The sequence below is a fragment of the Coffea arabica genome, chromosome 6e (genome assembly GCF_036785885.1).
Source record: "Coffea arabica cultivar ET-39 chromosome 6e, Coffea Arabica ET-39 HiFi, whole genome shotgun sequence".
NCBI lineage: Eukaryota > Viridiplantae > Streptophyta > Magnoliopsida > Gentianales > Rubiaceae > Coffea > Coffea arabica.
In genome coordinates, this window is record NC_092321.1 from 21,253,254 (window position 1) to 21,280,040 (window position 26,787).

The 26,787-nt window shown below is 34.2% G+C and overlaps 3 protein-coding genes across 3 annotated transcripts; all 3 read left to right on the plus strand.

Moving 5' to 3' along the window:
• The first annotated feature begins 7,075 nt into the window (after nucleotides 1-7,075).
• On the plus strand, nucleotides 7,076-9,324 carry LOC113696573 (uncharacterized). The gene is made up of 3 exons (XM_027215971.2): nucleotides 7,076-7,573; nucleotides 8,133-8,362; nucleotides 8,887-9,324. The coding sequence occupies exons 1-3, from the start codon at nucleotides 7,216-7,218 to the stop codon at nucleotides 9,163-9,165; spliced, it is 867 nt and encodes a 288-aa protein (XP_027071772.1). The 5' UTR covers nucleotides 7,076-7,215; the 3' UTR covers nucleotides 9,166-9,324.
• Nucleotides 9,325-15,238: 5,914 nt separating this feature from the next.
• On the plus strand, nucleotides 15,239-18,195 carry LOC113695351 (uncharacterized). The gene is made up of 3 exons (XM_027214407.2): nucleotides 15,239-15,605; nucleotides 16,146-16,375; nucleotides 17,658-18,195. Exons 1-3 carry the CDS (start codon nucleotides 15,248-15,250, stop codon nucleotides 17,934-17,936), a joined length of 867 nt encoding a protein of 288 aa, XP_027070208.1. The 5' UTR covers nucleotides 15,239-15,247; the 3' UTR covers nucleotides 17,937-18,195.
• A 4,094-nt stretch (nucleotides 18,196-22,289) lies between these two features.
• LOC113695352 (uncharacterized) lies at nucleotides 22,290-25,982 on the plus strand. The gene is made up of 3 exons (XM_027214408.2): nucleotides 22,290-23,008; nucleotides 24,654-24,883; nucleotides 25,598-25,982. The coding sequence occupies exons 1-3, from the start codon at nucleotides 22,654-22,656 to the stop codon at nucleotides 25,874-25,876; spliced, it is 864 nt and encodes a 287-aa protein (XP_027070209.1). The 5' UTR covers nucleotides 22,290-22,653; the 3' UTR covers nucleotides 25,877-25,982.
• The last annotated feature ends 805 nt before the right edge of the window (nucleotides 25,983-26,787 follow it).

Here is a 26,787-nt window from a genome sequence, read left to right on the forward strand (position 1 = left end):
AATGGTTATCTTGGCTTTTTTGTCTTATGACATTGGTTGAATTTCATGTTCAAATTTCTAACGGTGCGGTGGCTGCTAAGCGGTAGTAGGGTTGTGCAAGGCTTCATCTGCTGCGTTTGATCAATTTTACTTCTTCAACAGATCATCAATTAAAGTGTTATTTTTAAATGGGTATGAAAGGATTCTTTGTGTGTTCAGCAATTTATATCCAACAAAGGGTACTCTTCTGTCCAGAATTATAGCGGTTCCCATCCTCGGCCCCATTTTCCCCGCCCCTTGAAGCCTCTTTATGTGTTTTTGTCATATGTCCCAATTTTTCATCTATTCTTTCCTACTATTTTGCTTTCTGTGCAAATCTGTTCTCCTTATCAGTTTTACTGGTATACTTTGCTATTGAGGGAAACAAAAAAAGGAAAAGAAGCTTTTTAATGGGGATTGAATCAATAATGTATGCTTTGAGACCAAATTAATAACTTATTAATTTGGAAGACTTTTTAATGGGGATTGAATCAATGGTGTATGCTTTTTAATGGGGATTAAATCAACAAGAAAAAAGATGAAGCAAACCCATTATACGTAGATGCTGCGAATGAGTAGTATGGAAAAATACTTTCATGAAAAATTATTTTGATCTCTTATCATTTTAAATGGGTGAAGTGCATCGACACCAAAAGAAAATTAAAGAGTTATTGTTTTTAATTCTCAGAATCATGGTCCCATGGAAAAAGCATATCTTTCAATACAGTACCTTGCAATTATTGCTTCAGTAATTGTGAGATTTACTTGATAAATGAGGACACGTGGCAAAAACACGTAAAGAGGGCTCCATAGGGTCGGAGAAAATGAGGCCCAGGATTGGAACCGGATAGGAACTAAATCACCACTAGATTAGATGGGTGCATTATGCACCCGCCTGGATTTGTTAAAGAAGGCCACATTTAATTGTGGAAAATTGGTGGGAGGCAAGGGTTCCACCCCATCAAGCCTTAATGCGTTGGTGGTGACCACCATATATTGGTTAGTTGTTCAGTGTTTTATTCTTCTTTTTGTTCTTATATTGGACAATTGTCAGCCTGTTATTTTGTTTCGTTCTGTCTCCTTCCAATTGTTTGCTCCTGCTTGGTATGGTGAGTATTAACTATTGAGCATCCAGTATTGAGTGATAACAAGATTTGGATTTTATATTACTTGCTTAGTTGTTTTCTCATAAACTCAATATTAATTTCTTGGCAAATTGTTTGCTACCGGTGTTATGTTACTTATATATGGTGGATGGAACAACCGTCCAATTGATATGAGTTGGTTATTTATTTGGTTATGTATGTGGTCATATAATTAGTTCTTTATTTGTTGATAAAATTTGTCAAAGTTGATATCACTGAGTTAATGATTAGGACATATATGGAGTATTCGGTATTCAGCACTAGATTAAACTCTGCTATCATAAAAGCAATTGATCTCACTTTTCAAGTTCAATTACAAGAAATATACCTTGAAAACAAAATTTAAGTTGATAAATTAATTTTTTTAATCTATGGCAATGAACTATTGGTAATTATGCCAACAGAAAGCAGTTGAACATGTTTGCTGATTTCTAGCCACAAACAACTATTTTATTTAATTTTTACTGTAGGAATTACAAGAAACACTTAAAAACCTTATGGTTTAAATTTTCTACATTATCATTAGAACCGAACAAAAGGAAGAAGAAAAGGAGAATAAAAGTTAAGTGATGTGGAGTGCTATGATTTAGCCAAAAAACAAACATTTATTATAGCCCGTTTGGGAGGATGGATTTGGTGAGAAAAGAAAGAACTAAGAAAGAAAGTGAAATCTTTTTTATATTTGGGAGTTTTAATAGGAAAGAAAGGAAAGAAAAGGAAGGATCCCACTTTTCTTTTCAATCACCACTCTCTTCTTTTCTTTCCTTTCCCACACTCCCAATCTAGCCGTTAGTAACTATTGAAAGTGGGAGCGGAAGGGGTTCACAGGGACATTTATGCAACATGTCAATGATTAGTAATTATATCTAGTGAAACTGCCTATAAGAACTACCATGCATACGTCCTTGAATCTGCCTATTTGGAGCAAAGTTCTCAATTGCTTATTTTTTATCTTCACTTTAACTTTGCTCCAATTGTGCTCCAATGCTTTGCTGAGAACTATTCCGATTGCCTGAGCTTCATCTTGGACTACTGAACTTAGCTTTCTCTCTACCAGAGCCCACTCTGCTTTAGCTTGGTTATGGCTAGTGACTTCCACTCCAATTCCAAGTTGGTTGGAGTTGTACTCCTGGGCTATAACAATCCTGATCTCTTGGTAGTTTCTGTCCTCAATCTCCTCTGCTGTTCTTGGCTCATCTTTGCTTGTTTCTGTTGTGCTACTCTGTTTCTTAGTCATCAGTACTTTATCATATTCCTCCCAATCTTGACTTGCCTTTTGTATCACTTTGAGCTCATCCGTCCTTTTCTCCTCAAACTCTCTGTTGTTGCTCGCTTTTCAAATTTGCCAGAGGACATTAATTGTGAGTGCAAGATGGTCCTGTCCTTTTTTGCTCTTTGCTTGTGAAATCTCTGCCCACTATCTTCTGAAGCATGAGGTTTGATTCACAGCTCCGTCCCATTGTATTGGGGCTAATTTCCAAATCAGTTGAGCTTTGCTGCATTGGAGAAGAATGTGTTCCACAATTTCTATCCCTTCTTGGAACCTTCTGAATATATTCTCCTTCGCTGGCAGTGTGTTGCTAATGCATCTCCACATGAACAGCTTCAATTTGTGCTTAATGTTGAGATTCCAGAGTGTCATATCTTCCATAAGTTGCTGTTGGATTCATCCACACTGGACCCCTCTGTCTGATGTCTTTGTTGGTGTGTTGCTTCTGCTTCCTTCATCAGATTTCTGTAGCTTGACTTAACTGAATATTGGCCATCGTTATTGTGGATCCAAATCGCCTTGTCTTCCTTGCCACTCACACTGATTGGCATATACAGAGTGTCTAGATTTAACTGCAATTGGTGTTTCTCAAACAACAAAAAAGGGGGTTAAATGTACTAAATCCCCTTGAACTTTATTCTCAATTCGCTTTACCTCCTCAACTCAAAAAATCAAGAGATTAATTTTTTAGGTGATTTTCTTATCTCATGTCTGAACTTTAGAAGCAAATATTCTATAAGTTTGATGTGGTAAAGTGAAAGAAAGAAAGAAACAGGTGTGTGACTCGAGATATAACACTGAAACAAATGTTTATTGTGTTTGCCATATGACACGAGAGAGTTCTGGTGATGGGGAAGCCACATAACAAGTAAACCAAGATGCCAAAAACTGGGATAGACTTGATTTTGTAGATTTAGTGGTCTAAATTTTATTACATTTTTAATACTTGAATTGGTAAGATGGTGTGACAAAATTTTGAACCATTAGATCTACATAGACTAGATTCACCCAAGTGTTTGCCAACCAAGATATGAGTCCAACAAACAATGGTAGAAATAGGTCGATGGACCTGTTTACAGAAAAGGTAGTTAAAAAAAAAAAAAAAAAATTGCAGCTAAGGCTGCGTTTGGAGTCGATATCGCTGTAGTACGTGCCAATGTATGTGAAAACAAAGAACATAACAAGGTTGCCAAGAGCAAAACATCTAGTGAGATCCAAAACGTATCGTTCAACACTATTACATAGATAATGTATTCCTTTTAATTTTGTTAAGAAAAATTGTTGTTAGTAAAATTGGAAATCATATATTTACTCCTAAAGTTTAGCTAATTTGAAATCATGGAATCCAAAGTTAAAAGACATAAAAAAAAAATTTGGAAATGATTCACTAGTGGAGAATTTAGATGCTTTAACATAAATGAGACTGAAGGAAAGAAAACTTTAGAGAGATTTTAGGAATAAGTATCCGTTTCAAATATAGTTACTCAGGGGGAGGGAGTGTAAATAAAAGATCTCGAGTTCGAGACCACTTACAACAAAAAAAAAATTAATATATATATATGTGTGTGTGTAAAATATATATATGCATGTGTCTATATATATATATATATATATACACACTTAATAAATACAATTGTTATACCTAAAAATATGAAAATGAAAGAACAATGGGATCTTGTCCAAGTCAAGGTCGCATGGACCTCGTCCAATTTAATTTCTTCAATTGGTGAATAAATGAAATTAATTTGTAATTAACTAATTATACTAAAAAATATATATAAAGTTTCTTCGATCTTCTGGTTAGAGAAATTTTTTATTTGCTTAAAAATATAAATTTAAAAAAGAACACAATTTCTAAAAAAGAGAAGAGAGAGAGAGAAAAAAGAACAAAAAATAAAATAGTAAAAGGGTATTTTTATCTGTTAGAGATTAATTGAGACAAAATAAAGATTAGGAGTTAAAGTGAAAATCAAAGTATACCTTAGAGAAACGAATTATAATTAACCCTGTCAACTGAATCAAATCATTGTTGACGTTGTTTACCTTTCTCCATTTCTTTATCAATTTTCTTGTCTGATTGGAAACCTTTTGCTTCACAGGTTTTCTAGTTCTCATTACCCCATTTTTCCTTTTCCTTTTACTTTTTCCCATAACTACAAGCTCTGTATATTGACTTCACACATCACCCGTCTGCTCCGTGTCATGTCAAGACAATTTTATGAGGTACCGTCCTATGTTTTTATACCACAAATATGGTGTTCCAGTTCCATACAATAGATGAACCCTATATTTAAGTCTACCACGTATGTGGTCCATTTGTGGGGGACTAAGAACTGTTCTATCACATATGTGGTCCATTTAAGCCACAAAGAATTATGACCGCAAAATAAAGAACATAACAAAAATATGATCGATTTCCGCCCGCATTTGGACAATGGTTCACGAGTTTTGGGCAACTCAGAAACGTTTTTCACGCTAGAAAACATTTTCATCATTTTTTTTTCCAAGATATGCGGACATGATCTTGAAATTTTTGTAGGTGGTTTACCCCAATTGGGATAATTGAGATATTTTGAAAGCTTTCAGTAAAATTGTGATGAGTTATTTGCCTAAATAACTCCCTTCACAAAAAAATTCCTAAAATGATTCAATTTCATACTTTGTTCCTATAACAGCCTTTTCTGTTCTCCATCCGATCAAATTCAAATGGAAATGAGAAAAAGGGTAAAATCCTTCATTAGCCATTAATATAGTTCAAAAATCCCTTACATAACTATAATATTCTACTCTGAATCTATCTTTTCCTTTCTGATTATAATAATCTACTCTGTTTTTACTTATCATTCTACTGTCCAAAAAAATCTTGAATACTTAACATAAACCTGACGATATTTCCAAAGATGAGAGCAAAATCTAAAATTTGACTATTCATCTCCATTCTAGTTGCAATAATTTTCTCTTTGTGATGCTTTCCTTCTTATTAAGAAAAAGAAAAACTCACTACAAGTCCAGCGAAACTGGAATTATCACCAAACACGAAAGCAAAATCTAAAATTTTGATTGTTCATCTTCATTCCAATTGCGGTAATTTTCTCTTTCTGATGCTCTCTTTCCTATTAAAAATAAAAAAGAAAAAAAAAGGAAAACTCACTACAAACCTAGCAAAATTGAAATTATTAGTATGTTCGTACAGAACTCTCCATCACTTGGTCATTAAATTAACTCTTTTTGGAGTTTTAGTTTTGATTTTGTCATATTGCATTGAACGGGAACTCATCATGCATGCGGCAATATGGGGAAATAGCATTAGGGCTGAGGAAAGGAGTCTTATGCTTTTATTTTGGATGGATACCTGTGAGTTTGGAACCTCCTATGTTAATAATGGTGGTAACGAGAATTTGATTGAGCTTGAAGAATTTGATATAGAAAGCATGATGGAGGTTGCTCTTTATTAGGGAATAAGGTCAGAAGATTAGATTAGTAATAAAAATTGGAGTTGAACCATTGTAGGAATATTTTTTTGGAAAAAAAGATTATTTTGGCAAAAAAACTCAAATTGTGATACCATGGCTAATCAATTTCCGGAGAATGGTCTAAAGTTCATATGAAAATAACTAAAGAAAACCATAAGCATCCTCAAATATAATTCAAGAGGCCAAAATCAAGGACCATGCCATTGACTATATTCAAACTTCCTAAGAAATCTGGCTGGATCCCATTATTTAGTAGTATATTTAGAAAAATATGTTTTTGAATATTACACATGTGAGATATATACATCATTGAAAATGTAGGAAAATAGTTGGCAAACTGCTGTGTTTAAAGAATATTTCAGAGCAGATGAATGCAATGGCAAATCCAAATCGAGCCTGCATTATTTCATGAAATTGAGTTACAAAGTTGTTCTTGAGAGATGTATAGGAGGATGTTAAACCACTTAGGTTTAAGATTCCCCATTTTAACATAGTTATCTAATATATACAAATAAAGTAAAACGTATATGCCGACGAGGCTTCGAGTGTACTCACCACTTGAGCCATGTCACATCAGCAAAGTCCTACTTAACTTCTTCAAACTCACTCATACTACTTTTATTATCTCCACGCCCGCAATCCGCTCCTTGTTTTTTCCCAATCTTTCGGTCTTTTTCATTTCCTTTTACAAACTATTAAAACGACAAAACGGCTAAAATCCAACATCACGTTAAAAGACTTTAATTTTAGTCTACTAATAGACTACTTTTCACACTTCTGACTTATGTTGATTTTTATCCTGATACTTTTATATTTATATATTTTTATGTATTTTCAATAATTACTCCAGATTTTCTTTTTTATTCCCTTTTACTTTAGATTCTTTCTTTTTGTTTGGTTGCATGTCACACATTATTAATATATGTATGTGTGTGTGAATGACATATTAATATAAGTAAAGAGTATCGAATTCGAAACTTCTCACTTGTGCACTGTCTCCTGTATCACTCAACCTCCCACCCTCATAGGTGAGGTTTAAAACTTGTGGTGAGTGCATCTATTGTCATTGTCATTGATGCCTAACTAAAGATACCAAGTCAAGTAGTGATGGAATTCCGGACCTATACCCAACCCAGACATTTATTTTGAAGGTGACTCAAAAAACCCAAAAAAAAAAAGACCAAACACATGATGCATGTGCTGAAAGTACGAGAAACTTATTGAAGTCTTGCTAACATACTAAGAGACTCCGTTCACACATTCTATACAAGGGATCCCAGGAATTTAATAAGACAAACATCAAACAAAAATGGGGGACCGCGTCCAATTTGAACCATGGAGTCGCTTGGATGGCAAAATTGTTTTTGTCACAGGTGCATCTTCTGGGCTTGGCAGAGAGTTTTGCCTAGACCTCGCCAAGGCCGGTTGCAAGGTCGTGGGAGCCGCCCGGAGACTCGAGCCTCTCAAGTCTCTCTGTGACGAAATCAACCAACTATTTCCCTCTCCAAGCACGTCATCTCCGGTTGAGTTGGATCCTAATTCTACTCGAGCTGTGGCTGTTGAGCTTGATGTCACAGCTGATGCCTCCAACATTGAAATGTCAGTGAAAAGAGCTTGGAATGCATTTGGACACATTGATGCTTTGGTTAACAATGCTGGTGTAAAAGGTATGCAAGTTATGTTATATACTATTTGAATTATGGCCATGCCATGCATGACAGTCAGTAGGTAAAGGTGATGCCATCTCTGATCCAACAATAATTTCCAAAATCACTAAAAGAGGGCACACGACTATTAAGTCAAATTTCCTCTAGTTATTGGCTCTTTCTTTTTTAAAAAATTTTTCTAGCAGGAAAGAGAGGGGAGGAAAAAGGGGTTTAGAATCTAATATCTCTGTTCTTTCAAGAGTTCTACTTTTATTAAATTTTCAGTCCGGAAAGAGATCCATTCCACTTGCTGCGTCTAATGCATTGGAAAGAGATCCATTCAAATTGCCGCATCTGATGCATCTATCTGCTGTCATTAGTGTAAATTTTTAAATCAATCAAATGACGGCATTTTTATTTATTAGAAAAACAAAAAACTAGTTTCACAGAATTACAGTACGCATCTTCTTCAACCTAAGTTGAATTAGAAACAGACAGGTTTTCATTAAGTAGCTGGTTCTCGAAATCCTCATATAGACTGGTAATCTTGCTAATTTTGATGTTTCCTTGTCTGTAACAGGTTCGACAAGTTCATCTCTGGATCTTACTGAAAATGAATGGAATTCTACCGTGAGAACAAACCTGACTGGCGCTTGGCTAGTGTCCAAGTATGTTGGTAGGCACATGCGTGTGGCAGGCAGAGGTGGCTGTATTGTTAATGTTTCATCAATTGCTGGGCTGAACCGCACGCAAATGCGCGGTTCTGTTGCCTATAGTTCTTCAAAAGCCGGCATGGACTCCATCACAAGGGTATGATTAATATGATTTAATTAATTGTTTCAATGAGTTAAACATGAAAAAATGATTTTGTTGCCAAAAACTTTTGTGTTGCCAGTGAAGATTGGGACTATTTTGTTTATGACCAATGTTCCTTAACTTCCAGAAGGAAGGCTGCGTAACTTGCCAATAGGTAATTCATGAAATTGGATTAACGGTATAATAAATCGAATTTCACAATTTTTTTGACGAGTTTTTTACAACATTCTGTTTTATGTTTGATTTAAATAAAAAAGATGTGTGCATTGCTTATTTTTAGGTATACAAGGCATCACGATTGAATAGATAACACATGAGTAAATTTTGTACATATGACATATATCTAATACTGATAATGTATACACTGACAGTTTATATAAAATTAATCCTATACATACCGATATCGTATCCATTTTCTATCTCTTCATTTCTCAACCTCAAGTCACCTTTTTTTTTTCTTTCTTTATTTTTCTATTCATAACACTCGTATGTTTAATGGTGATACCGCGAAATTACAGATAATGGCCTTGGAATTGGGAGGGTACAAAATCAGGGTGAACTCAATAAGCCCTGGAATTTTCAGGTCTCAAATCACAGAAGAGCTTCTAACAAAGCGTTGGATTAATAATGTGACAGAGAGAACAGTTCCATTGAGAACCTTTGGCACATCAGACCCAGCTTTGACATCACTTGTCCGGTTCTTAATTCATGACTCGTCAAGCTATGTATCGGGCAATCATTTCATTGTGGATGCCGGATATTCTCTCCCAGGAGTTCCCATTTTCTCTTCACTTTGAATTTTTTTGTGTATATCATAATGTGGTTCTTAAAAAACTTTGATCCTAAAGTTCAAGAATTGCAAAGTAATCAAATTAGTGCTCACTGCAAGTTGAATAATTAAAAATAAAAATTTGTAGCTCATGGCTCTCTCTATACATTATAACCTTTTGTTGTCATTTAACGGTCTTTTCTTACTTCTTGGTTATTATTATTGTTTGAGAAGACATGATTTCTCTTGATGAGCAAATACTTTTTAATTGAAAGCATAATTTGGGTACTACTTACACGTGCCTATAATGATTTAACTTACGGTCTTTGTTTTGGATTTTGTCCTCTTTTCTTTCAGGGACTAAGCTTATTGTGGATACTTTCCACTTTCATCAAATTCATCTCTCAACGAGAAACCTTGGAATGATCGAACTACATTTGCTAAGAAAATTGTTTAAAACTAAGTTCAGAAAAAAAATAAAATTCTACAATATACGTTCATGTACCATAAATTCTTGACCAACCTCTTAGATGGGCTTTTTTCTTCTTTTTTTTTTTTGTGTTTTAGTGTAAATGATTTCGAACTCATGACCACTCACTTATAATTTCTCCTTCTATACCATCCAATCCATCATTTCCCCAACCTCTTATATGAAGTTAAATAGTTTTAAGTGCTGTAAACTAAATTATATCCATAATTGTTACTTTTGATTGACCTGGTCTTTACATACTTTTTAGATATAAAGGGATTTTTTTTCCCAAATTATGAATGAGTAAATTTTATTCACCAAAAAACCTTTTATATATGGTGTAACATGTACCACACGACTTTAATATACTTACTTCTTGCAGACGACCACTCAAGGTTGGACATCATAAAAATTTTGACCAACCGGTAAACAACCTGAAATAGCTTCAACCGCTATAGCTGGACCAAAGATTGTCACAATTGTTTGGGCTGGCCTTCACTTTTCTCAACCGTCATTGGGCCTTAAAGAGATTTTTTTATTCCAAAAAGTTCCAAGATTTTCTATTGACCTTATTGTCTTTGTAACCTATATCCAAAATCACATCAAATTTTCTAATAACTCAGGCATTTTGAAGCGTCAGATTTTCCCAGTGTCCAATTGTTTTTACTGATGTATATGCACTTGCTATATTAAATGCCCATTAGTTTCGTCAACCTTCTCATTAAAAGTTGTCATTACATTCGTCAACCTTTCAATTAAAAGTTGTTATTGCTTGATTTTTAATTTTTTTTTTCCTGAAGTTGGTTAATCATTAGCCCTAAAATTTACATATTCATGCTGTCATTTTCAAATTGCTATTGAAGTTTGGAAAGGAATTATCTACAACTACTAGAAAGCCTATATTTTAAATTGAAGCCTCAAATGACAAAAAAAAAATAAAAAAGAGATGATAAACAATTCGTCAAGCTTCTGCTTGAAAATTGTCATTACATGAATTTTATTTTATTTTTCCTCAAGTTGGTTAGTCATTAATTATCGACTTTACTTACTTGTGCTCTCATAGTCAGGTTATTATTGAGCTTTGGAAAGGAATCACCTACAACCACTAGAAAATCTATTTTCTAGATTGAAGCCTTGATAAAGGGGAAGAAAAAACAATCCATAAGGATTACAACCCAAAATTACAGATTGGTACATTTTACTTTACACACCAATGAAATTTTATACATGGTGTGATATGGACCACATTACTTTACTGCATATTTTCTAAGTGGAAAAAATTATCGATGCATAGGAATTGTAAATCTTTTAGCATTGCTATACTAGGAACATATTTTGTGGTATGTTAAATGTTGTCACACCATCAACTTTTACAGATATTTGAACTACCTAAAATTTTCCACCTTTGAGTTTGAATTGGATATGCTTGGGATACATACTGTGCAGCAACCTTAGGTCCTGTTTAATAACCCAATTTAACACTTAAATTTAATGGATTCATATCTTAATATATTCAGACCATTTGATAATACAAAAATTGAACATCTGAATTAATTAAGTGGCACTAAATTTCTTAGGCAAAACTTGCTCCCAAATTTAAGTGATAAGCTATTCACTTATCACTGAATGTGATATGCAATCAAATGTATTATATTTAATATTTAATAATTCAATAACTTAATGTATTCAAACTTTTGATTTTAGATTTCGAACTTTAATTTTATCAAATGCACTCTTAGTCAATGTTTCGATTAACAAATTGTCCCTTCATTAAGCTTGATTTCTTTCTAAATTCATTATCTATTATGGCGATATTAGTATATTGAGCTAATTTAACTTTCAAATCAAACCATCTTCAAGGGCGGCTAGAAAGTCTAATAGAAGAGCAATGAGATAGCGTTAATGCAATCTTTCAATAGAGTAGTCACTTATTGATTGCTGATGATGCAAAACAACTACTCTTGCAATGGAAGGGTTTGTTTGTGACTAGCAATCAAGATTTGAACATTTGACCAAATGAAGAGAAACACCAGTCTTGTATGGGGTTTCCAAACTAATGTGGTACCACGGATCCATTTGTATTATTAGCAAAATATTAAGAAGGAAGGGAGGATAAAGAAGAAAGGAAAAAGAAAAAGCAAGAAAAATAAAAGGAAAAGAAGAAAAAGGAAAAAGAAATTTTCTCCTCCAAACCTTCAAATGCATAAAATTTTTTTACAATTTTTACAGTAAATTATAACAAAATTTTATACAAGCACCCAAAAAAATTCACCATCCAAACCGGCCATAGTCTCGTATAAGTGAAGTAGGGACTTTGAGATGCCAGCGTGTCCCAATGTTGCTTTGCCAAATTAGAGATTACCATAAGCAAAAACGATTAATGTGAAATTATAGGGCAGGCTCGACCAAACTTCACCCCTCTTAGCCTACCCAATGGACTTGCTCCTGGTAAAAGACATGAAATAGCTTCCGTAGGAATAATAAATAATTATGGAGAAAGAGGAATAATAGAACCAAATTTAGCTCCATTAAGTAGGAATGAATATGAGACAGAGGTGATGGACATTAGCACGCATGCGAGAAAAGCACAATGAAAACCCAAAGTTAGAAGTGATCTATCAAAAAATTATACATACATATATATATATATATATATAGTGTCATACATCACTTGTTATCACTTTTTAATACACCATGGTAAATCACTACAATGACATATAGTTCTTAAGGCCCTTGGATGTAATTGACTAAAAAAAATTATAACAAATATCTAGATTTGTTATAACTGAATTTCACCCAAAAATGGAGTAAAGTGGAACCCGTGCGGTCCTGGATCCTTTCTTAGGTATTCGCATAATCCTAAATATTTGTCTTGTGTACTAACCTGTTTCAATTGTTGTTGCTATGTGTGCACGCGCCTTTTTTCCCTAATCTTTCTTAAACAAATAAAAAGTACAACAATTTCTCAGTCTACTTGGGAGAGATAGTTAATTATCTAAATGCTGTCGTTTGAATTGTTATTTTTTGGAGCTTTTGTATAAAAATATATCGTAACGATTTGATGTACGTGACATAAAAATTAATTAAAAAATATATTTATGTAAAATATAAAATTATTTTTAAAAAAATGATTTTCCAAACAAAGATGTTAGACCAAAAAAAAAATTCTTTGTTTACTTATAAGTTTTCCAATAAGAACAAGTCTTGGGTTGTTCAATTTGAAAACGCACATGCCAACAACCCTTCTCTGTCTCTTATTATTCTTGAAATGTTGACTTCAAAGGGACCCGCCTAACCTTTTCGAAATCCTAATAAACAATTCCTTAGTTATTATCAAGACCTTGGTCAAAGTCAGCTATTCAAAGCTTTAAGGCCGTTAATTCGGACCTTATTTTTGCATGAGGCGGGTACCCGACCCAGAAGGCAAATGGTTGTCCTGGATCCATCTTATCCATCCAGGGATTTTGTGATCCAATCTTGAACATTTTTGTCATTTACCATCTTGAGAGCCCCGAGCACTCAAGTAGATCCGATATCTTCGACCGGTCACAATGTATTTGTTAAATTAACCTCTTTTACACTATCAGTGTCACGATATATTATCTCAATTTAAATTTAAATACCAAATTTTATATATATGATATATATTTAAGCTCGTAAATGTAAATACTGACAGTACATAAAAGATTTATCCATATATATTTGCTAATTTTCTAACAATTAGGTTCTTAAGATCTCGCTTAACTGATAGAAATATTAATCAGATTGATCATTATACCATTATTTCCATTCTCAAATCTTCTTCTTTTTCTCTATCTTTTGTAAAGTTCAGAGTTTGGACTCTGTCACCTAATTTTGCACATCTCCCTGCTTGTGGCACACATCAACTCACATAGGCAGCAAGTATTGCAGGTTATAACCAGCGAGCATTACGGGTTACACACCACTTCTTACGCATCTCACCAAATAGATGATTTACGAATTAGACAATAGACATAAAAAGAAAAAAAAGTCACTTCATGAAAAATTTACGTCATTTTGTGCACTGCATAACATTGCCAGATAGACTAATTGGGATTCTCTGTCAATTTATCATACTGTTGATAGTATGCATTAAGTCTGATTATTTTTATAATATTTTTCATATGCTATTGTCATTATATCTATTTGTTACATGTTACATACCATTTGGATAGCAAATATATTACAAAATTTTTTAAAATATTCTTTTGACGCATTTTTAATTACTCTTTTTAAAAACATATATATCACATCACTAATTCTTGTCTAGATTGTCACATTTTAGGCAAAAATATTTTGAAGATATTCCTTTTATATATTTTTTTAATTGGTTTAATCTTTTATATACTGATAATATATACACCATCACCATTAATTGTATGAGAACTTATCTGAATTTAAATTTAAAATTCAAAATTTGCTCATATATCATGCATTCAACAGTAATAATGTATACACTGTTAGTATATATAAGAATTACTTTTTTAATTATATTTCTTATTTCACATACAACACATCACTATGGTATATTTTTCTATAAAAATTCTAAAAAATTGCAAGACCCTGTTTGAATTGCAGCTTTTGAAAATTTTTTCTTCCAAAAACTCCAATGTAAAAGCACTATTTAGATCTGCGGTGATTGGTTGTCAACTTTTAGTAAGTTGATTATCATCACATGCGAAAGTCTCACGTCCACCTTCATGGTTAAACGGTGGAGTCTGACCTTTTTGGGTATCTTATCAGTAGCCATCAAGACCTTGGTCCGTGTTAGCCTTTCAAATATGGTGACTAATTAACCAGTACATAAATTCCACTAAATTTCTCGTACTAGTGCTATTTAAACCCCATCTCCGTGTTTAGTTTTGGCTACCCTTGGTTAAGGTTTGGATTCTTTTATGATTCCGGTTCTGTTTCCTTTTTAGTTATATAGTTAAAAAATTTATGCTAAAGTGATGTGGCAATAGATTTAGAATAACAAAAAAAAAATAAAAAAATATAGAAAATAAGATTTTGATATAATTATTATCAACAAGGAAAACAAAAAGCTATTCAAATTTTATGAAAGAAAGTCACATTGTTGAATGTTCCTAAACATATTAAATAAAAGAAAAGAAGCATGATTTTTTTTATTGAAATTGAAATGAAATAAGGAAAAATGTCTCAATTACTCGATCATCTTCATTGCTTGCAACAACTATTTATGATAGAGCTATTGCTCCTTTATAATTATCCAGCAACAGCTCCAAAGTCACATGTGAGTTTTTTTTTTTCAGTGTAAGTAAAAAATCTCGAATTTAAATTTCTCACTTACACTTCCTGTACCGGCCAATCCATCCCTTTCACTCTCACGGGTAAGGTTTAAAACTTGTGGTGAGTGCATCTATTGTCATTGATGTCCAACTAAAGATACCAAGTCAAGTAGTGATTGAATTCCTTATCTTTACCCCAACCCAGACACTTATTTTTCAGGTCACTCAGAAAACGAAAAAAATCCCAAACATATGATGCATGTGCTGCAAGTACGAGAAACGCGCTGAAGTCTTGCTAGTACCAAGAAACTACGTTCACACATTCTATAAAAGGGACCCCAGGAATTGAACAAGACACGCATCAAACAACAATGGGAGACCGCGTCCAGTTTGAACCATGGAGTCACTTGGACGGCAAAATTGTTTTTGTCACAGGTGCATCTTCTGGGCTTGGCAGAGAATTTTGCCTAGACCTCGCCAAGGCCGGTTGCAAGGTCGTGGCAGCCGCCCGTAGACTCGAGCGGCTCAAGTCTCTCTGTGACGAAATCAACCAACTATTTCCCTCTCCAAGCACGTCATCTCCGGTTGAGTTGGATCCTAATTCTACTCGAGCTGTGGCGGTTGAGCTTGATGTCACAGCTGATGCCTCCACCATTGAAACGTCCGTACAAAGGGCTTGGAATGCATTTGGACATATTGACGCTTTGGTTAACAATGCTGGTGTAAGAGGTATGCAAGTTATGTTATATACTATTTGAATTATGGTTATGCCATGCACCACAGTCACTAGGTAAAGGTGATGCCATCTCTGATGCAACAGAAATTTCCAAAATCACTAAAAAAGGACACGACTATTAAGTCAAATTTATCCTGGTTATCGATTCATTTTTTTTAAAAAAAAGTTCTAGCAGGAAAGGGGTGGAATTTAATAAACAGGGAGGGAAAAGTGGTTTAGAATCTAAGACCTCTGTTCTTTCAAGAGTTTTACTTTTTTAAAATTTTCAGTCTGGAAAGAGATCCATTTCACTTGCTGTATCTGATGCATTGGAAAGAGATCCATTCAATTTGCAACATCTGATGCATGTATCTGCTGTTATTAGTGTAGATTTTTAAATCAATCAAAAAACTAGTTTAACAGAATTACAGAACGCATCTTCATCTACCTAAGTTGAATAAGAAACAGACAGGTTTTAATTTAGTAGCTGGTTCTCGAAATCCTCATATAGACCGGTAATCTTGCTAATTTTGATGCTTCCTTGTCTGTAACAGGTTCAATAAGTTCATCACTGGATCTTACTGAAAATGAATGGAATTCTACCGTGAGAACAAACCTGACTGGAGCTTGGCTAGTGTCCAAGTATGTTGGTAGGCATATGCGTGAGGCATGCAGAGGTGGCTGTATTGTTAATGTTTCATCAATTTCTGGGCTGAACCGAGCGCAAATGCGCGGTTCTGTTGCCTATAGTTCTTCAAAGGCCGGCATGGACTCCATGACAAGGGTATGATTAATATGATTTAATTAATTCCATCAATGAGTTAAGCATGAAAAACTGATTTTGTCGCCAAAAACTTTTGTCTTAACAAGACGTGCAGATTGAAGAGGTTTTGCTTCATGTATCATCATCTTTGCCATACATTCTAGGGATAATTTCAGGAACCTCCCTTGAGGTTTCTAACAATTTCACTCGACTCCCCCAGGTTTAAAAAATTACACTTACCTCCCTTGACATAGTAAAATACCTATAATGCCATCCACTTGGTAGACAAATTTAACATTAAGGCAATAAATTTACAAAATCCAAAAAATTCTATTTTTCTATCCCTTGTCTATTTTTTAATTAATATAATCTCTTTTTGTTATCTTTCAATTTTACGGGTATTAGCAAACTAAAATTTACAAAAGCAACGGAGAGAGCAGATTATGTGTCAGATTAGAAGGAAATGAAGAGACTCGCAATGATAGAGAAATAAATAATAAAATTGATGATTGAAATAGGAAGAAGAACTAAAGATATAAAATTTGTCATATTTTGTTTGTTGCCAAGAAAAACTTTTATAAAATGTCAATAATTACATAAGGATTTCTTTCATTGTATTAGATATTTTTTATTACGATTTTATTATGGAGTAAGTAGAATTTATTCTCTAATTTTGAAATATTAATATTTTTAAGGCTATAAGGGAATTGTAATGACGGCTCTAGATCAGATTAGATTGTATTAAAAAATGTATTTGAGCATTGGTATTTAATTTTAGGTACAACTAGTTATCAATGGGCTTTGTGTGTGTGTGTTTTTTTTCTTCTTTTTTTTTTTGCATGGCAAGTATTGATATTTTATATGCAATTTAGGATTTTTTGCACGGCTACTTGATTTTAGAACTTATGTTTGGATGGTTTTTAAAGATTGGACTTGTTGATTTATGCAAAGTGTAAAAGAAAATAATTGAATATACTATATTTATTTTTAGTTTTGTACAAAAGGATAATTTAGGATTTTTGTAAGAAAATCTATCTTGTTGGACCTATATTGTTACTAAACATTAAAAGTAGGGGATGTATAAGTGATTTTTAAAACCCGAAGGGAGTTCTCTGTAATTCTTAAAAACCTCAGGGGAGGTTTGTGAAATTATTCCTATATTCTAATATGTTCTTTATTTTTATTTTTTTAATGTTTGATTAAGATTTCCAAAAAAAAAATATGTGTACAATGCTTGTTTTTGGGTATATAGGGCATCAAATCACTTTTTTTTTTCCTAATCATAATGGCCTTGGAATTACAGATAATGGCCCTGGAATTGGGAGAGAACAAAATCAGGGTGAACTCAATAAGCCCTGGACTTTTCAAGTCTGAATTCACCGAAGAGCTTGTAAAAAAGCGCTGGATTAATAATGTGGCAGAGAGAACAGTCCCATTAAGAACCTTTGGCACAACAGACCCAGCTTTGACATCACTTGTTCGGTTCTTAATTCATGACTCCTCAAGCTATGTATCAGGCAACCATTTCATTGTGGATGCTGGATATACTTTACCGGGAGTTCCCATTTTCTCTTCACTTTGAATTTTAATGTATGGACTCTAGTTTGATGCTATTTAAAAGATTTTCTATAAAGAAATAATTATGAAAATCGAAGGATTACTCGGATGACATCTTTTATTAAGTAGGACTCTGGGATCAACTGTATCTTAGGAAGCTCATGAATAAGTGAGAGTGTATTAGGATGCCAAAAAAAAAAAAAAAAAGATACACAGCATATCCATATGTATTTTAAACAATTTGTGTGCTTTTTGTATCATGATCTACACAGCTTAGAGTAGAATATGATGCTATATCTGTAACCTTTTTTTTTTCCGACAAAGCGTTAAGACAAGCAATCTATGGGGGATCCACTAAAGCACCACATCTAAGCAATTGTTGACTTGGAAGGGATTCCAATGGATCTTAAACACTCACACTCGACTCTTTACCAGACCAATGTGGGAAAAAGGGGAGGGGAAACACTCGACGACGCGGGCCTAGCTATTACCACCTCTCGTAAACTCTTGTTTCTTTCTTACAAAGCATTAAGACAAGCAATCTAAGGGAGACCCACTAAAGCACCACATATAGGCAATTGCTGATTGGAAGGGACTCCAATGGACCTTAAACACTCATAATACTCCACGAAGATGCTATATCTGTAACCTACAAGCAACAAGAATGACCTGTCTAATCTAAGATAACGTCTAGCTGTCTAATCTAAACTAACTGGTGAAGTTCTAAGTGATTTGAATAACCTGCTCCTAAGAAATTTCAAAATCAAGAGGACTGCTCCTATTATATGTGAAACACAAACAGGACATCAAATCCGCATTATATCAAGAAATAACTTGCAATTTCACGATATCCTTCAAGTTTATAGAGACATCAAGGAAAAAAAAAAGAAGATACACCTGCAGATTTTTCCAGCTTTTACAACAAGCAACAAAATATGAAGACTAAATCCAGTTATTTTCAGGTTCATTCCAAAAGTTGATTTCCTATCATCATATGTATGATTATGTCCAAGTCTGTGCCTAATTTAGTTCTTTTCAGGTTTTAATCCGAAACTTGATTTCCTATCATTGTATGATGATTCTGGTTAAACATTTGGGTAAGGCAAAGTATAATACGCTAATAAAAAGAATAGTACTACTATGCAAAGACGAATCCTACTAGAATTTAATGCAAAAAGTCAAAATATAGATTATAAACAAGATTACCTGACTTTTAGAAATTATGAAATAGAGTATGCTTTTGGACGGATTTTGGAATTTTGATAACAGCAAATGACTATACACAAAAATATCTTTCAAATTTTTTTTTATAGAAATTTGTGTTAATTGGTATTACCGTGAGTTCCCCTAAACTAAGTTTGTAAAGAAGGAGGTTTAACATCTGAGATTGACTCAAAACTAAAAGTATTGTAGTGAGAATAGTGGTTAACACATTGATAATCCGATAACATTTTTGGATTCACAGGTTAGGCACTAACACCAATACGAAAAGATTAAATGTCATACCTGTTGTGTGTGTTGCCGTATAGAGAGATTCAAAAATCTATTTGGTTGAAATATTCCCGTTTGGATTGTATTTTCCGTCATTTTTCATGGAAAAATTACTGTAGCGATTTGATGTATGTGAGGAAAAAAGGTAATAGGGAAATGTGTTCACGGAAAATGACAAAATTTTTCTACGGAAAACAGCAATCCAAGCAAGGCAATCTTGACAGGACATAAGCAATTCTAGAAAGAAGGATGTGAAGCCAATTTTTTTTTTTTTTTTGTGTATATCATAATGTGATTCTTAAAAATACTTTGATCCTAAAGTTCAAGAATTGCAAAGTGATCAAATTAGTATTCACTGCAAGTTGAATAATAAAAAATAAAAATTTGTAGCTCATGGCTCTCTCTATACCTTATAACCTTTTGTTGTCATTTAATGGTGTTTTCTTATTTCTTGGTTATTATTGTTTGAGAAGACATGATTTCTCTTGATGAGTAAATAATATTTACTTGAAACCATACTTTGGATACTACTTGCATGTTTTGAATTTTGTCCTCTTTTAGTGCCAAAAAAAAAAAAAATTGTCCTCTTTTCTTTCTGGGACTAAGCTTAGAAACCTTGGAATGATCCGATCCAACTACATTTGCTAATAAAATTATTTAAAACTAAAGTTGAGAAAAACTAAAATTCTACAGCATACCTTCATGTACCATAAATTCTTGACCAATTCTTAAATAAGCTTTTCATTTTTTTAAGTGTAAGTGATTTCGAGCCCAAATCTCTCACTTGCACTCCCTCTCTCAGTATCACCCAACCCATCCCCTCGCTGACCTCTTAGCTGAGCTTAAGTAGCTTCAAGTGCTATAGCTAGATTATATCCATAATTGTTACTTTTGTTTGATTTGTCCTTTACTTACTTTTTAGATATAAAGTGATTTTTCCCCCCAAATTATGAATGGGTAAATTTTATTCACTAGAAAATCTTTTATACATGGTGTAACATGGACCATAGAGCTACATACAAATTCAGCCGCTCGCAAGCAGCTCGAGTCCAAGCTAGACTCGAGTTCGGTTAACATCGAGTTCAAGCTAATCAAGTCGAACTTGAGTTCAAAAATTTCAATTCGTTAACTCGCGAGTCAACTCGATTATATATATATATATATTATTTTAATGATAAAATTACATATATATTCTTACTATTTTATTATTTGTTAAGAAAGATTATTATTTTATTTAATTTTTAAAAAAATAAAATAATTATTATTTTTTAATTTTTCTAAACTCAAGCTCAATTCAAATCTCAAGCTTTATATTTTGAATTTGTCGAGTTCGAGATTCATAAAACTAGAGGGTCGACTCAATTAAGTCAAAAACTCGATTCGGTTGCACCTCTAATGGACCACATGATTTTAATATACTTATTTCATGCATATACCCACTCAAGGTTGGACAACATAAAATATTTGACCAACCCTCAAATGATCTGAAATAGCCTCAAAAGCTATAACTGGATCATACCAAAGATTGTTATTATTGTTTGAGCGGGCTTTCCCTATTCTCAACTGTCATTGGGCCTTAAAGAAATTTTTCCTTCCAAAAACTTCCAAGATAATCTATTGACCTTATTGTCTTGAAAGCATACACCCAAAATCACATCAAATTTTGTGTGGATAAACGCCAGCTGAAGAACGCCCCCTCCATTTCTTCGAGCTGCAGCCGGGGAAGCCATTTTAGAATTTATCGATCGAATTCTCCCCTTCTTTTTTTCCTTCAAATTTTTGATGGGTTTAGTTTTTCCTTTTTAGGCCCTTTTTTACACACACACACTTTATTCGATCAGAGGCTTTACTCATATATAATTCAATAGACATTAGACCTTCTTTACCAGATGTTTTACATTAAAGCAAATGGTTTCACCGTACACCATGTATAAAACATATTATTTTCTACAGCATCATACGTCACTTGTTATCATTTTTTTAATACACCACCGTAAATCACTACAATGACATGGTTCTTTAAGGCCCTTGAGACCTCACAAGTTCCATTTTCTACAAGTTTGCCCTTGGATGTAATTGACTGATAAATAGTACAAAAAAAAATTTAGGCTTAATATAACTGCTTTTAAAAATTGGGTAACAAAATTTATAATTATCAATTCACCCCAAAATGGAGTAAAATGGAACTTGTGAGACCATGGATCCCTTCTTAAGTAATCGCATAATCTGTAAGTGAGCCAGTACATAAGCTCTACCTAAATATTTGCCTTGTGTACAAACCTGTTTAAATTGTGTTGCTATGTGCGTGCGAGCGTTGTGTTCCTTTTTACTTTATTTTTCCCCTAATCTCTCTTCAACAAATCTCTTTGGTCTATTCGGGCGAGATAGTTAACTATGTTTAATCTATTATCTATGTGTTGCTGTTTGAATTGCTATTTTCTGAAATTTTTGTACAAAAATATACTGTCACAATTTGATGTATGTGAGCTAAAAGATGATTCAAAAATGTGTTTATGAAAAACATAAAAATTTTTTGGAAAAAATGATTTTTCAAACAAGGGTGTTAGAAAAAAAAATTCTTTGTTTTCTTATAGTTTTCTAATAAATTTAAGTAGGGATAATTTCAGAAACCTCCCCTGAGATTTTTGAAAATTTCACTGAGCTCCCCTGAGATTTGAAAAATTACACATACCTACCTTGTCATTTAAAACGACCATTTAAGTATAGTAACCTTCTATTTTATTTATTTTTCCTTACATTTCCGTACAGTCTTCATGAATGACCCTAGCAGTACAGTATGGATATCGATTCCTGAATCTGAACCATTCCACATAATCATCGAGTACATTACATTACTGTACAGTCCGATTGATTTCACATTCCACTTATAAATTCTTTCTTCTTACCCGGTTCGCCCAGCCCAATTTCGTGCCGTGTGGTGTGTAATCAACCTTTTCTTCTTTCTCCCCATCAGAGGCCAAACTCATTTTCTCCACTGAAGAAGAAACGAAGTTGATTATCATCACATCACATGCGCAAAATCTGCGGAGCAAAATCCAGGTGCCAACACCTAACCACCCTTAGGTTCCACCTTCAAGATCAAATGGCGGCGTCTTACCTTTTTGGGACGAGCCCGCTGAATTCTTACCTTTTTGGGAATGTTCAGTAGCTATCAAGAACTTGGTGCGAACCCACTGAATTCTCTACTTAAGACTATTTAATCCCCCCACTCCGGCTCCTCTTTCGGCCATATGGAAATGACGAGCCAAGTCGCGAGCCGGCTGAAGCCATGGCAGGAACTGAGGGGCAAAGTGGTGATGGTAACCGGCGCGTCGTCCGGGCTTGGGAAAGAATTCTGTCTCGACTTGGCTAATGCCGGCTGCAAAATCATTGCCGCCGCTCGTAGAATCGACCGGCTTGAAACCCTCTGTGATGAGATCAACCGAATGAGTTTTAATTCGGACGAGTCTAAAACGAGTGAACTCAGGGCCGTGCCGATCAAGCTTGACGTCAGTGCCAATGGACCGGCCATTGAAGCCGATGTTCAGAAAGCTTGGGACGCGTTTGGACGCATCGATGCTCTTGTGAATAATGCCGGTGTTAGAGGTGATATTTCGTATTTCTTTTTTTTTTCCTATTTTTCCCGACAATTTGATTTTTCTTTTCTGTTTTTCATGTAGAATTGGCTTTCCAATGTTATCTCTTTTTTTTTTCTTGCTCATTTGAATTTGGATTAGTTGCTTAAAAAACGCTTAAATTTTGGTGTTAGCGCTTCGATCATATTTGTGTTTTTTTTTTTTTAACAGAACGATAACATATCATTAACCCATACAAAGTACATACTTAGAGCAACTGCTCAACTGAATCTGCATGGACTAAGTCCAGCAGCCAAACTGGGAAGTCGCACTTCCATTTAGCTATATCAATCAAACTAGCAGGAAATTTTGCTACGTGATGGCTTCGATCATATTTGTTAATGGAACTTTTGTTCACTTTTTAAATCATGTGTGAAACTTAATTGGAATATAGAAAGGAAAATTTTGGTACCGGGGTATTCAAGAAAAAGTTGAATTTATTGGTTAGCTGGGCTTGGCAGCTGTTAGTTCTCAAAGTTTTAATTCCCAAAGTTCGAACTGAGATTTTGATTTTGCATGATGGTTAAAGATTTTTTTTTTTTTTTTTAAATTGTGCAAGTTTCAGCTATTGAGAATTAGAAGGAAAAGTTGTGGCCTTTTTCAGAAGGGGAGATTAGATTGATTTTGGTGGATACTTTTGGAACTCAATTGAAGTTAAATTGGAACAAATTCACATTGAGTATTGGATTTTTGTAGGCCTAAATTGAAGTAGAAGATGCAATCAACTCGTGTGTTAGCTTACACCAAAATTTTTTTACGGAATTTCTGAAAACAAAATTGTTAGATAAAGTTATCATTTATGCCCAAGTGGAAATATGGTCCGCTAAAAGGGTATCGTTCTTTTATCCTGAAAGGTACCCTTTCGCATGTAATCGATCGGCAATTTGGAGGTTCATTTCAAAGATGTTGACCTCCCACTAACTTTTGTTACATGTTCTTTTCATGTATAATTTTTTAAATGGTACGCTTTGACCTTGTATTTCGCTCTTGATGTTGTACAAAAATCTCTGCTTAGATAAAGTTCAACCTATTTAAGTTTGATTATGCTAGCAGTTGCAATTCATCGAGACACATGTGTGACCACAAGTTGGAAGCGAATTATGTTAAGAAATTCTGGCTACTTCAAGTCTTTTCTTGCTGTACCTGCATTGGATAGAGTACCAGTGATTTAAAGGAGAATCCAAGTTGTAGTTTTCATTTTCATTTGACTAGAATAGATAACACAGGGATCCTCGATTTCTTTTACTGCAATGCCCTGCTAAGAATTAAGATAGTCAAGTTATGCTTTGCTAGTTTTGATCCATCTAGCTTCATAGGGTTATTGAGCACTTCATTATATCAGTTGGAGTTCTATTATAAGAATGTATTCTATGCTTGTGAATGCTGGATGTCTAGAAACCATTCCAAGTGAGGAGTTTGTTGAGCACTGTGAATGAAAAGCTATAAATTTAGGCTTCCGCAAATTCTTGAAGCGTCACTTTTCCAGTTTCTTACATGCATTATCGTTTTTGCATTGAATTTACATTCTTTGTACAATAATTAGCCCTGAATATCACGGCTGAACATGCTGAGATCCACAACCTGCGTACTTCTTATTCCTGTTATGTGGATTGCAGGCCGTGTGCATACTCCATTGGATTTATCAGAGGAAGAATGGAATAATATCATTAAGACAAATTTGACTGGAACATGGTTGGTGTCAAAGTATGTCTGCATACACATGCGTGATGCTAAGCGAGGGGGATGTGTCATCAATATATCCTCCATTGTTGGTCTTGATCGTGGACAGTTGCCTGGAGCTTTAGCATATGCCTCAGCAAAGGTTGCCATTAACACAATGACAAAGGTTTCATCCTTGACCGTTCCTCAGTTTAAATTCTGATGGATAAAATACCAGTATTTGACTTGCCATGAGCTTGAATTTAGCTAGAAGTAGTTGATTGCTCTTGGATTGCCATCAAGAATCTCATAGATTCTATCAGATCTGTACAGCATGCTTTCTGTTTGTGTGCATATGAGGGATATTATAAAAAATATTAATGGGACTGCGTCAGCTTCATATACAAATGAAGCTCAGCTGGCTATTATCTTGGGCTGTATCTGGCGTGGGGCCTGTGATTAAATTAGTAAACATGATTGATTATGCTCTTAAATAGCCATATGCAAAAAGATCAAGTAAGTTCTCAGTCGTATGCCAAAGTGCTTCTGTTAACCAACGAAGCTTAAGTTTCTTGCTGTCTGGAGTTCAAATAAGTGTTAAATGTAAGGGTAGTAAAAGAGATATCTCGTGTTAAATTCTAATAAAAAGATCTGTGTACTAGAGTTACTTGATTTACCTGGAAAGGGCTGTTACATATTCTGTTTTAGATCCTCAAATTCTAGTTGAATTCTTTTCTTATTCCTGCAGTTAGTGAGTGATTTATGATGTGTTTGGTGTTGAAATGTTCACTCCCTTTAGATTTACTACTTCAGATTTCTGACTTTCACTCCCTTTATGAACCAAAGATTTTTCGTTTTTTATTTAGCCTTTTCTTCTGCTGCTTGTTCAAATCATAAATAGGTTATGGCATTGGAGCTGGGGAAGCACAAAATAAGAGTGAACTCAATCGCACCTGGAATTTTCAAATCTGAGATTACTGAGGGGCTCATGCAAAAAGACTGGTTGAAGAACGTTACTCTTAAAACTGTCCCTTTAGGAACATTTGGCACCATAGATCCAGCATTGACATCAGTTATTCGATATTTAATCCTTGACTCTTCTGAGTATATATCAGGCAATGTTTTTATTGTAGATGCTGGAGCAACCTTACCTGGTTTTCCAATTTTCTCCTCTCTGTGAATGTCTGTCTATACACTTGAAATCAATTATCTGTAGCACAGAACTCTATGTTGTTGAAGCAAGTGTTAAAAAAAAATAAAAAAGTTCTACTGGTTTTAGTTTTCCAGTTTTGCTTTTAAAGATTCTGAGTGCAGGGAAGCTGTGAATATCCTTTCATTAGAGGATTATTCTTTCTCCTTCGTCATTGGTTCTTGTTTCATGAGGCTGGCGTAGGCGTCCGGCATTCTAAACTGCCATCTTTGCCCCAAGCAGACCAGAAGATGCAGTCGACTAGTATGCATTTGATATAAAAAGTTACCGAATCTTCGAACCAAAATGTACCTAATGTTTCCTAGACATGCCTTCCAATGTAGTAGTAAACAAGATTTTATCAGTCCAGAGTCCAATTTCCTCTTAAGGTGGCTGCTACAGCTGGGATTTCAAAAAGCATGGAAGCCATTCAGTTAAAACTGGGTATCACCTTGCCTGGAGTTTTTGGTACTTGAGAGGAAGCTCAGGCTTCCTCACTGGATCAATCTCGTGAACACGAACAGCGGGTCTGGAAAGTAATGTGGCACCTGAAAAGTTCCTGTAGGGTTGCAACTATTTTATATGGAGACTACTTCAAAATGCTTGTCCAACCAGGGTTCGCCGTCGCGGATCTCGGTCGCGTCGCGGTCTCAGTTGTTCCACATCCGTCGCGGCATATCGGATGAATATCGGGTGATACATGCATTATAGCATATAAAAATTTTCAAAAAATCTGAAAAAATTACTAAAAATAGAAAATACCATAAAAAGCACAATTATCAACTTAAATTTACTAAATACCTACATTATCATATATAGTTACTAATTATTAAATAAAATAATGCTGTCATTACCATAAAGGCCTATAACATTAGCAATAAATGATTTTAGAATAAATTGTA

Bases quoted from the DNA above. Each gene is read 5' to 3' on its own strand.
- LOC113696573 (XM_027215971.2), top strand. From the start codon at position 7,216: ATGGGGGACCGCGTCCAATTTGAACCATGGAGTCGCTTGGATGGCAAA. The intron at 7,574-8,132 runs GTATGCAAGTTA...TGTCTGTAACAG, and splicing joins TAACAATGCTGGTGTAAAAG to GTTCGACAAGTTCATCTCTG. The intron at 8,363-8,886 runs GTATGATTAATA...GCGAAATTACAG, and splicing joins GCATGGACTCCATCACAAGG to ATAATGGCCTTGGAATTGGG.
- LOC113695351 (XM_027214407.2), top strand. From the start codon at position 15,248: ATGGGAGACCGCGTCCAGTTTGAACCATGGAGTCACTTGGACGGCAAA. The intron at 15,606-16,145 runs GTATGCAAGTTA...TGTCTGTAACAG, and splicing joins TAACAATGCTGGTGTAAGAG to GTTCAATAAGTTCATCACTG. The intron at 16,376-17,657 runs GTATGATTAATA...TTGGAATTACAG, and splicing joins GCATGGACTCCATGACAAGG to ATAATGGCCCTGGAATTGGG.
- LOC113695352 (XM_027214408.2), top strand. From the start codon at position 22,654: ATGGAAATGACGAGCCAAGTCGCGAGCCGGCTGAAGCCATGGCAGGAA. The intron at 23,009-24,653 runs GTGATATTTCGT...TGTGGATTGCAG, and splicing joins GAATAATGCCGGTGTTAGAG to GCCGTGTGCATACTCCATTG. The intron at 24,884-25,597 runs GTTTCATCCTTG...AATCATAAATAG, and splicing joins CCATTAACACAATGACAAAG to GTTATGGCATTGGAGCTGGG.